The sequence below is a fragment of the Lutjanus erythropterus genome, chromosome 2 (genome assembly GCF_056507025.1).
Source record: "Lutjanus erythropterus isolate fLutEry1 chromosome 2, fLutEry1.hap2, whole genome shotgun sequence".
In the NCBI taxonomy this organism is placed as follows: domain Eukaryota; kingdom Metazoa; phylum Chordata; class Actinopteri; order Lutjaniformes; family Lutjanidae; genus Lutjanus; species Lutjanus erythropterus.
In genome coordinates this window covers 24,264,483-24,276,620 of record NC_139318.1, presented here as the reverse complement: position 1 = coordinate 24,276,620, position 12,138 = coordinate 24,264,483, and the positions used below count along the sequence as shown (strand labels likewise).

The window sequence follows — 12,138 nt, the reverse complement described above, 5'->3', positions numbered from 1 at the left end:
TGGTAATAAATAAGCATATTTGTACATTGGCAAGTTAAAAATTGGCTTTAGGCAAGTAGATTCTGACCTTTCACTTTTGACAATCTGTAAGCAATCTGGACAATGAAATGTAGTTTTTTTAAATCTGTAAAATATCTGCCTTCATCTTTGTCACAAGTGTTTGATATATATAATATAACCAAATTTTAGGGTCATTACAATATTGACTGATATATCTATATGAGTTTTTTTTTTTAATTTTTTTTTATTTTACTGCCTAATATCATTATCGTGAACGGCCCTAACAATCCAGAATCGGCTGAGCTCTAGTGAAAATAAAGCACAAGACAAACAAATTTTATGAACACCTCTACTGTCTGGATAGATTTTTAGCTTGACAGAACATCCGGTGGAAAATGGGGCAAACCAGCTGATAATTAGGAGAGAAGATTAAGAGCGAGGGACGACCCAGAGAGACTGACAGCTGACATGTTTCTGTCGGACGCTCCATCAGCTCACCTCTGCTCCAGCCATTGATTGGCCTCAGCTCCTGTTGTCTTATCTTTGACTACATGTGCTGCAGCAGTCTGAGCTAATGAGGGGAACAGGCGAGATAGAGACAGACGGAGAAGAACCTGCACTGACATGACATCAGGAGCGTGTCCTCGTGAATCCAAAATTGCATTAATCATTAGGGGATTTAAAAAAAAAAAAAAAAAAAGAACAGAGAAATGGAGGATTAGCTCAACGACTGGAACTTGTATTATAAGAGTCGGTACGAGGGACAGAGAGAGTGAATTAAGGTGTGGATGAGGGTTGCGTTTGTCTGTTTTTCATGTGAATTTGGCTCTGCAGTGTAGAGCCCAGATACTGCAGAGCTGAGTTGGGGATTAGGTTAGTGAAATTTGGCTCAGATTGGCTTTTGTCTGGCGTGTGTGTATGTGTGTCTACGTGAACGCTCAAGGACATTATTTTCAAAGTGTTTAATACCTTCTGAGTCTGGTTATGATTTATAATTTATCCCTATTACATGGAGACATGTAGTTCTTTCCTCCACACTCACTACACTAATATAGATAGTTGTAAAAAAAAACACTAAGTGGGGATGTGTTATTGATTGATTGAAACATTTAAATGTATGCTAAACATGGCTATAAAGAATGCACATATACCAGCAAACCCCACTATAAGTGAGATCATATTTTAGCTTTATTATCCTGCAGTGAAGTGATCCATCTCTCCTGCTGCCCCGTGCAGCCCGGCTTCCCCTGCTGCCCTCAGGATGCTCTGCAGAAAATCCCTCTCATTCACTGTGCTCCAGTTTTATCTCAACTTCATTGCGTCGAGGCATCACGTGACCCTCTTAAACAGCAGACTTGCAGTAAAATACTGCACCGGTCCCTTACCACCGGTGTCCTGAGATGACTCCAGGAGGAGGCGTGGGTGTTTTTTTTTTTTGTTTTTAACAAGATAATAAGTAATGTCTTGTTCTCAGCCCATAAAAGTGTCCATGTTGTCCTAGGAATACATGAGAGGCAATGATACGTGAAGTGCTGGAGAAATGTCAGAAGTCTGTTGCTGACAATGTTTGATACTAATCTGCATTTTGCCCACGGGAGACAAAAAATAAAACATTACAGATATTGTGAGAGGGCCTTCACCTGAAATATTCTGAGCAACACTCATGTAGATTATAATAGTGGCTGTAAAATGTTTGTAGTTTTGTCCTTCACTGAGAACAGAGACTGTATTCAGCTTGAGTAACAGTGAGTTTTAAGAGAGGGAGGAAAAGTATCAAACATTCATTAAAAAACTCTCAAACTGCACCTGCAGCATTATCTATATCTCTGGTATCCATATGTATCCTCCAAATACCCATTTTGACAAAATATGGCGCTCTGCCTCTTTTTCAAACCTTGTGTATGACCCTGCTGAGCTCTCAAGCAGGCATAAGACTTGGTGGGGCACATAATAGTGTAAAGAGTGCTGACTCTTCCACTGGTCTTTGTTCATTTAGAATTACCAACTCAATAAATTAAGTGGTAAACTCAAGGCAGAAAGACAGACAGCTAGTTGTTCTGACCAGTGGAAGAAGTGGGTGCCTCAGCTTGAAAAAGTGTGCAAACCAAGCCTGCGGGAACAGCTCGTTCTTATTCCCAGGTCATAAAATACCAACGTTACGTCATGTCCTTTGACGTCTCATGGAGGCACATAAGGTACCTGCATCTGGATGAGATGCACCAGGCTTGCAAGTAACTTCAACGTAAACCCATCCATGTCAGCTGATGTAGTATAAAGAGTGAGACAGTCCACATACGGAGGATGTAATGTATGTAGTTTACCACATATTTAATAGTGAAACATTGGATATGTAATTTTATTAGGGCCCATCTGGAAAGCAGTGAGTTGTCTGAGCTCAATCATATTCTAGGTACAAAGCAATTTATTTTGTTTTTCAACCGTGAAAACCAGAGCAGCTAAGCTGAAAGTGGGACATGCATGATTAGCATGTTAACATAGAAATCTGTGGGTTCAGAGAGGTGGGGAGGTTTGAGGTGGTTGGTGTATTTAAAGAAATAATAATTGTATTTATGAAAAAAGAGTGGTCACAGTCAGTGCTGCAGGTCATGTGATGCACACTGGCCCAACATGACTTTCTCACATAATTACCAAAAGAAGGTAAAAAACAAAAACAAAAACATTTTTCCTAGCATCACAAAAACCTTGAAATCAGAATGCGATCCACATTGGCCCAGTAAAAATGTAAATGTGCTGAAGAACTGCATCAGTAGATAATTTTCATGCCATTCATGTGTGCGATGGCTGATGGGAAGTCAGCTGGCTCAGACAGAGGAAGTCTCTGACGCTGGTGCTCTTAAACAGCTGTACTGGTCATGCCCTACGGACCCCAAAACTCAAAAGCCCTTGAGGTGTATTTGTCTGGTTCTTCTAATACATAGTGCATGACAATGCATGTGTGCAAACAAGCTTGATAGAAGCATGCAAAAGAAGTAAGATGGAAACTTTCATTTGACGCGTGTTTTTCATGCTCTGTGAACCAAACTTTTCACAGACAGTTCACAGTTCAGCTCCCCAGAGTTTGGGTGGAGTGCACCTGCAGTAGGCACAGTTCATTCAACCTAAACTTTGGTCCAAAATGAATTTCATTTCTCTACACCAGCCACAGTCATTGCTAGAAACGGCACCACACTGTGCTGTAACACAGCTGCCGGTACAGGGTTTGTCTGTGAGGGGTCAAAGTTCAGGGATCTCCAACATCCTACTATTGTTCTCAGAGGGTTTCCTGTGCTGTAAGGAGACAAGTGTCCACTGCGCTTTCAATTCCTGTCCCTAAACGGTGGAGGAGGAATAATATTGTGGAGCAGGTGTCCAGTGGAAGGGGTAGGGCTTTTGTAAGGATGATGTGTGGACAGCCAGGTCAGGAATGTTAAGAGACTGTCATCAATATATACTGTCAACTCTCATGTTATAATTAACCTGTACTGACTGTTGACTTGTTGAGACAAATAACTAGACTCTCTTGAGATATAAAGCTAATGTGTATTTTTCTCACACTGAATATATGTGCATATGCACACATCCCAACCTACTTTCAACATAATGACTTGTTGTTATGAACAGGCTGCATTTTAATACATGTGGACTGTAAATCCCAGTTGACTGCAGACAACTCCAGTTCAAAAGAAAATAAGCTTTAGATCTGAGAGCTGCTCCATCATTAGTTTAGTGCTGCAGAAAGCCACTGATTAGAGATGTTATTGGATGAACGCAATGTTTGTGATATATTTCTGCTTTTGCTGAACATTATTAGGATGTTTAGTGAGAAATGTATTGGTCTTTATAATTATAGTTGATATATCAAACAGCTCAGAAGCAGTGTTTAGTAATGAGAAATAACTAAGTGAAAGAAGCAAAGAAAATAACACTGAAAGGATATTTTTTCATTGCTTATGACTGAAAAGGCCCACATTAAGCTCAGTTTCACAAGCTAAGATTTAATTTAATTGTCTGTCACATGGTTTTCCCAATTATAGGCTGTTATGAAGCTCTAAATGATAAAATTATCCTTTGAACAGAGAATCTTGGCCTTCACATGTATGGTCCCATCCGAGTTTGACCATATTTCAGCTGCTCCAGTCTCATCCCACACCACCTCTCTCTCCATCAGCCTTTTTGTCTGAAGATAACCCCCACCTCCCTTCTCCAAAAACAAACAAACAAAAACAAAAAAAAAAAGAAAGAAAAAAGCAGATGGCTCCATCTCTAAATAGAAAGACATGGAGGCAAGACACAGTAGGTCTGTCACAGATAATAGCTGAATGCTTGATCAGGCAACTACATTTAACTTGCTCACTTGGAGTTGTGTTTTTGGAAGGTTGCCCAAATAATCCCACCTGTAATGGCAGTACTGCTATCCCTAAATCTTCAATGACCTGGACTTGCTTTGCTCTCAAACTGTGGGCTGCTAGATAGTTATTAAGTACTGGTATATAATTTTCTGAAGATGTGCATCTAGGAAACAGCGTTTTGTCTGTTCTCAATCATATCTGGGCTATAAAACAATGTATTTTCTTTTGAAACCATGCATGTTTAGCATGTTTTCATAGAAATCTGTGTGTTCAAAGCATTGTTACATACATGTCAGAGGGGTAGGGAGGTTTCGACTGTGGGTATTGTTGTACAAACATTATAGAGGAGGAGCTTTAAAGGGCCTTTTCTGATGGGAAAAAACACCGTTATATAGGCCAAATATCGCTCTCTCCAAACCAACCTAACTCCGTAGGCAAAATCTGTCATTTTGTCCCACAGAACTTGGGAGCTGCTGGTCTACTGCCACCTCAATTTGTTAATTTGCTGTGTTATTGTGTGACTTTGGTGAATCTGAACTTATCCTTTTAAAACACCAAAGACAATACAGACAACACCCATGTTCTGCAAGGTAAAATTATTTATTTGGTTTGGTGAGAGAGCGAAATTTGGCTTATATAATGGCTGCTTCCTATCAGAAAGCCTGTCTGATGGCAAGGTAAAGTGGTGAAAATATAAACTATAGTAATACATAATACTTTTTTTCAGTGGCTAAAATACCTTTTGTTGCTGACCCTGTCTACGGCAGGACTTACTGTCCCCTGTGCTTCTCAAAATTGGGGGCATGTCGACTGGCATCTACTTTTGGTAATATACTGACTATAGATAAGTACTTCATACAACCCCCTTTCAAATTATCTGAATCATCCCAACTTTAAAAGCACTTGATTTGTAGGTGGTTTGAACCAGTAATCATTCTTGAAAGCAGTAAAGGCTTGTTGTGTGTCAAACTGCTCACTGAGTGTTTTATCTACGCTATAAACGCTGGGCTTTTTCCATTTCCTCACCTTGTATCAAATCAGATCAGAGACAATTACGGATATCAAAAGATTTTTTTTCATGTAAGGAGTGTAATGCTAATGCACATGACTTGTTTTGACGGTGTTCACAAAGATAAACAGTCTTCACTTTTACTGGAGGCCAACATTCACAGCATTCCCCCTTTTCACAGATTGAAAGGAACCACAGAGGGGTCCTTTGCTTTGAATAAACCACAGCCAATGAAGCCACTCAAAGAGCTGGGAATACTTAGGGAATAATTCTCCAATTGCTCATGGTTTCTCAGAGGGAAGGGCACACTTCTGGTGTGCGTGACCTATTTTTCCGAGCTCATCTGTCAAATTGCAGAGCTGCAGCTGGTGGTTCAGAGTTCCCTTTTTGTAAAAGACTGTTTTCAAAAGTCCTCCCTGTCACTCATGCAAATCGGTGTCACGTTTTCCTCAGGCATTTTTCTTGGCTCGCCAGCTTTGGCACTGTTTTTCACTTTCTAAAGGAAAAAAATTGAACAAACAACATTGCAAACAGAGAACATAGCTGCATGTCTGGGAGGGTAAGACATTCCTGACAGGACTGAAGCAGCAGCGGTGGTATCTCTCCCTGAGCTCTGGTTCAGGGCTCCCACTAAAAACAGAGTTTTAAGCCCTCAGAGTCGGGAGGGAGGCCCCTGGATGAAGGGGAGGGCTGGGACAATGGTTAACCACAGAGTGAGGCATGCTGCTCCAGGCTGAGGCCAGGCGGCACGACATCACAGGGAGAGAAAAGGCTCGCCCGCACAACATCACTGTTTCAGTTCAAATGGCAAGCTTCCCCAGCAGTGAGAGTCCATGCATATATCCACGAGGAGGGCTTGGCTGACCAAATTACACCCTCAACAGCATGGAAACACAGTCGCTGTGTCACTGCTGTGGTTTCACCATTCAGTCGGCAGGTCATCTGCTCGGCAGAGTGTCACTGCCATGGCTCAGACATGTAGAAAATCCAGCCTTTGTCCTTATTTTTTAGGCTCATAACTCGCAATGAGTCATGTTGTAACGCAAGGATGTTGCAACATGCAGGGACTTAGATGTAGGAAGTTTATTTTTCTGTTGCTGCTTTCAAGGACATTTCCATGCAGACCTTTTCAAGACAGAAGTAAACACAAAAAAAGTCCTTTTTAGTTGCTGTCCAAATAAACACTACATAATGTAGTTGAAACAACAAAAGTATCTTCTTGTCTGAATTTAGAGCTTAATTTAGCTACGTGCAAAAGAATTTTCCCCTTCCTAAATCCTGTCCTTTAGAGCTCAGTGCTCTAATAACAATTGAAAAAACTTGGTACCTGGCAGACCCTCGGTCAGCTTTCTCCTTTCCTGTTTCCTGTACTTAGATAAGCTATGTGCTAGTCTCGTCTATGTTGAAAAGACCTGTAAAAGTGACATGTAGTACAGTCACATAATGTTAGCTAACTAGTTAGTTAATCTACAGCAACCATTAACAAGCTAGTTATATTTGATAGCTAATGTTAGCAAATGCCAGCTAACTACCTAGCTAAGCTGCATCAATCATTAGCTTTCCAGTTAGCTGGGGTTTTGCCAACATAACTTAAGAAGACCGAGCTTCTGCGGGGTAACAAGCTGGTTTAACTGTTATAGGAGCACAGAGCGAAAAGGGCTTTAGATCTGACAGGCATACACATTTGTTTGTATTATTACATCATGTACTGTTTCCAAGGTGATAATTGCAGTAAATTTTTGACTGTTTAAAACAGAAATAGAATGACATTTTCTTATGATACCTAAGAAACACCCTTTTAGTGTGTCAGAATACAGTTTAGGTTTGTTTTGGCTTTTTTGAAGAAGAAAGCGGTCTCAAAAAAACACTGAAAGCATACAAACACCATGATGAAACCACCACTGGCTGTGCTTTCCTTTGTCTTTCTACTGCTACACTTGACTTAGGAGCCACACTGTGTGTTAGTAGTGTGTTCTGTGTGACAGTAAAGGATCTTTACTATTAGATGATCAAAAAACATTTGCTTTCTAATAACAGCGGCTCATTAGTTTGGGAGGTTTCCTTCCTCTTGAGAAGTGACACTACTCATCCTGTGCTCCTTCCATCAGGTTGAGTTTTTGTTCTGCAACATAGGCTTTTCTCTGTTCCTGAGTGGAGGCATCATTGCTGCTGATGACAGCACTACAAAGAGGAATCGGGTTTCTCTCGTGGGTTCCCACTGGCATGAAGGATCTGTAGTGTGCTCGCCTGGCAGCATCAGGTTCCTCTTAAGCAGAGATGTTACTCTACTACTCGCTCCAAGTGGAGGAGTGCATTAAGTCCTCATTAAATCAGTTTGATCTCGCAGTGTACACACTTATGAGAGGTCATACACACAGGTCATCTTTCTGGCCTGGCATGGAGCCTCACTGGTCATTCTCACTCTCAGCTAGAGGCTTTATGGTGGCTGCCTGTGTGACAGAGTGTAATGAAAGGGCCTGAACAGGGGTTTTCTGAGACTGTGGGTCTCTCCTCAGACAAAGCTTGAAAAAAGACCCCAAAACTATTAGGAGCCTGCCTCCCACTTTGAAAACCTCTGGCCTAGAATAACTTAAATATAAGCATTTGTTCACTATTAATGGTGCACACCAAAACTGTGATATGCTGTGAGATTACAGGTGATTCATGTAGCAGTCGTACGAGGACATCTGAAACATTTTGTGCTATAATGTTTTCAGATTATTCAAAATAAGCTCAAGCTGCAAACAGTCCTATCTTAAATGTAGAATATTATTCCCTAAAGAATCTTAAAGGTGCTATAAACCATATGTTGTTTCAGTTAATTATAACTGTGTTAATCTTTAGGCTACAAACCAAAAAACATATTTTTCTGTAAACTGTCATTGCTACAGTAGTCATTTAGATCAGATTTTGAGCAAAACGTGCTAAAACTGTTTCACAGCATTTCTACAAATGTTTTTGGAGTATTTCCTTTCCATTTCTGTTTCTTTAAGTGGCTGGTTACTCACTCTAAACATATTTGTCTTGTGTCAGTCAACATAAAAAAAAGCTTTGACTGATGATACAAATATCCCACCACACACAGAACATACAGAAACAGGATGTTTCACAAGCGAGGCTCGTCTTAACCTTGGCGTGTTTGTGTAGAGCCGTATCTTTAGAAACCATTTGAAAAATGTAAAAAAATGTTATTTTACATTGCATTTTTATTTGTTCGTGACATTAGTCAACATCATTATGGAGCTGCATATTTGTTTTGGAATTAATTTGTATGAGTAATGCCAATGTGAACATATGCAGTAAATGATGTCATAGCTGCAACTTTATTAGTCAGGATAGATACACATAGAGATACACATATTTATGGAACAATATCATTTTTTGACCCAATGTAATATGTTAATGTTACTTTTATACTAGTATACTTTTATATTGTTACTTTTACTTCACTAAACTGTTGATTTTGGATCTGACACTAGAGTTATTTTTTTAATGTAATTGTACAAAAGTTTGAGAATGATTTTGCTGTTTCTAAATGTTTTCCCATCAAGTGTTACTGCAGGAATCATCATACAGCTTGAGTCTGTGGAAAATACCTGAGGGAAATAATATTGTAATACACTTCGTAAAGATTAATTGTCTGACATTTTCATGGCATCTTTGACCAGGGCATGTTGTGCACTGTTGTGACAGCAGTATAAACAGTTGACTCATACCATTTTTGTCTGATGTTTTGATGGACAGAGATCCGTAACCAGCTGGTGGAGCAGTTCAAATGCTTGGAGCAACAGTCTGAGTCGCGCATCCAGCTGCTGCAGGACCTGCAGGAGTTCTTTCGCCGCAAAGCAGAGATCGAGCTGGAATATTCCCGCAGCTTGGAAAAACTGGCCGAGAGGTTCTCCTCCAAGATACGCAGCTCGAGGGAACACCAGCAGTTCAAGTGAGTTACCCTCCCAGCATGCATTTGCTGCTCAAACTGTTGCAGTGTTTGTGCATTTGAGAGGTTGTGTGCAAGGGAGGTGGTTTGTTTTCAAAATCGGAGGACACTGTAACACTGTGGATTATGAATGATATTCTTATATTTTATGTATATCTCTGCTTTCCAAATTAATGGTAGTCTAATAAAAAATGAAATGATCACCTCATATTTAATGATAGATAAATATTATATGAGCGCCTTCACAAAAAAGTTTTTTCTGATGTATCTAATATTTAATATTTGATTTGATGTTCAACTATATTGTGCATATGTATCTATACTTTAAGAGAAAACTGAATGTAAAAATGTAGATTACTTTTTTTTTAACCTGAAAAAAGTGCAGAGGAGGTTGCCACATTTTTTTAGCCCTGAGTCATGGCTGTAGTCTTTTTCTCAGGCTGCAGGACAACCAACGAAACCCAGGATAAAATAACTCACTACTGCTGGACAGCAGGAGGATATTGTTGGAGAGAGTTAAATAAGGAAATATAACTAAAACAATAAAAGTGGGTGAGAAAAAAATAGATTTTGATAAATGAGGTGCACATATCCCTCATCCACAGTGAAAATTACGCCACGTGTTTGTGTGTTGTTGTTTGACGGCAGCAGCATTTTCATATTTGCTTTCCTTAATGTTGTTTGCTTAAACCCAACTGCTTTTTGTTTAGTCTGAATGTATTTTTGTGAAGTAATTTTCACTTTTTCCTTTCACTGTGTACCCAGACCACAGGGTTCTGCATGCCAAGTGACTTTATCCTCCTCTAAACACTTCACTATTTATAACTTGACTGTAAGACCCAGCCCTGCTGCTAATCACAGTGCCTCATTTGATTGCAGTGCACAGCAAAACAACAAAAAACTCCCATTATGCTCATGCACTGTGAGCGAGTATCTATTATTACAGTCAAGATCTTTATGATGTGTTCAAAGGTCAGCTGGATCTGGCACCATGATGAGGATGCAGTTCATTAAAGAAGTGGACATAATAAATTCATCGCACCGCTGTAATTTAGCACTTAACTTTATGGAAGAAGGTTTTGAATGAAGCTTTATGCTTCATTATGTGTTAAATTGCATCCATTATGTACAAATATGGGAGACTCCTCGTGAGCCATGTGTCAGACAGAAACCTGTGGGTTGCATCAGCATTAATGTGGAGGTAAATATTAAATAAAAAGCCATGTAATTTCTCCAAATAATAACTTATTAATACTGGGCCCACACACCATTATTGATATAGGGTGTGTTTTCTAGATTGTTGACTAAATAACCTTTGTAGTTGGAGAACTAACAAAACACACTGTATTACACAAATGTTACTGGCTATGACTATGGTACTGAGTATCTGCTGTATATTGTAATCACCGTCTGTGTTTTTCACACTTAAAAAGAGCTGGAAAGTTCAGTTCACTAAGATTAAAATGAACTACTTCACGTTCATAGTTTGAAATAGAACTTCCTCTTACCAGGGACGCTGTCCAGTCAAGTCTAAATGATGATACGAAATGGTGTGCAAATTCATATTTTTGTATTTATTTTATTCTTAAATGTAAATTTACTTACTCAATTCAAATAATTATTTTTTTTTTTTTTATAGTGGTAGCCTGGTCTTCTGCAAAAATGAATATAGACTTCTGCCTTGAATGTAGATGATGCCTGACATCTAAAAGAATTTGAACAAGTAACATTAAAGCAGTGATGTGATCACTTTGCTGTGTGCTTTTATTTGAGACACAGTGGATTATCTTTCAGCAGTTGATCCCACCAATGGGGCAATGGTAACACTCATGAAATTTAATGTCACAGTCTTTAATCGAATTATTAATTACTGTGCATATTTGTGTTTCTTATATCAGAACATGACAAGTATATATAACCTGACCCCCAGGTTAACTTATTAATATTTAAATTCTCTGCATTTTTTTTTTTTTTTTGTTTTTATCCTAGAATTTTTAACCTTTGTTTTTTTTTGTTTGTTTGTTTTTGTACTTGTATATGCCAACACTAGGGTCTGGGAGAACCTGCATTTTGATCCTCTATAACAGAATCAGAAATACTTATACTTATAGTTATTTTTGCCTTTGACTTTGATTATAGAATTATAGAACTACACTTAAAAGTTATAAAATTACAATTAAACAGTATCATTTCCAATTTCTTAGACAGAATTGTTTTTATTTTGTGTAATATTTTAATTGAAGACACACCAAGAGTTTTTAAAGCCAATGGTGAAGTACAAAGGAAGAAAATATAAATCTTCTGATTGAAGGAAACAGTGAATAACAAAGCCCACTGAATGTCATCAGATCAAAATCATCTCACCCGTAGCTTTGACCCATTTAGATCCGAAACTCTGCAAACACTGAACGCTGTACGCTGGTGAAAAAAAGAGGGATCGTCTGCACAGAAACCACCACTAACACATTGGTACATGACTCACGCAGGGCATGAAATTAAGTGCTGCCGCTCCCAAAATCCAGCACCTCGGGGGCGAGCAGGCGAGCTTAGTTGAGTCTGGAAATGGGACACTAACCCAGCTGTGATCTGGCAGCAGATCTCAGACATGAATCTACAACAACATATATGTTGTATAACCCTCTCTCATTCCTGCAAATGGAAAAAACAGGACTGCATTCCTAAAATTTCTAGAGTTTGAATCTTATTTTTAAGTGAGTAAGTTTAATGATTTATAGGCCGACAATTAATCTACCAGTCTGATCAAATGAAAAATAAAACAAGATGCAGATGTTCACAAATCTCCTGCTCAGGCATAAAAAGACCAGCCATATACTGTCAACAGT

At 39.0% G+C, this 12,138-nt stretch overlaps 1 protein-coding gene across 2 annotated transcripts in view; it reads left to right on the top strand.

The window, feature by feature from the left end:
• Nucleotides 1-12,138, top strand: part of srgap3 (SLIT-ROBO Rho GTPase activating protein 3) — an 84,662-nt gene that overhangs the window by 13,609 nt on the left and 58,915 nt on the right. For both annotated transcript variants that reach the window (XM_084733757.1, XM_084733748.1), the window contains exon 2: nt 9,103-9,298. In XM_084733757.1, the coding sequence (XP_084589883.1) occupies nt 9,103-9,298 (196 nt within the window). The remainder of the gene's footprint in view (nt 1-9,102; nt 9,299-12,138) is intronic.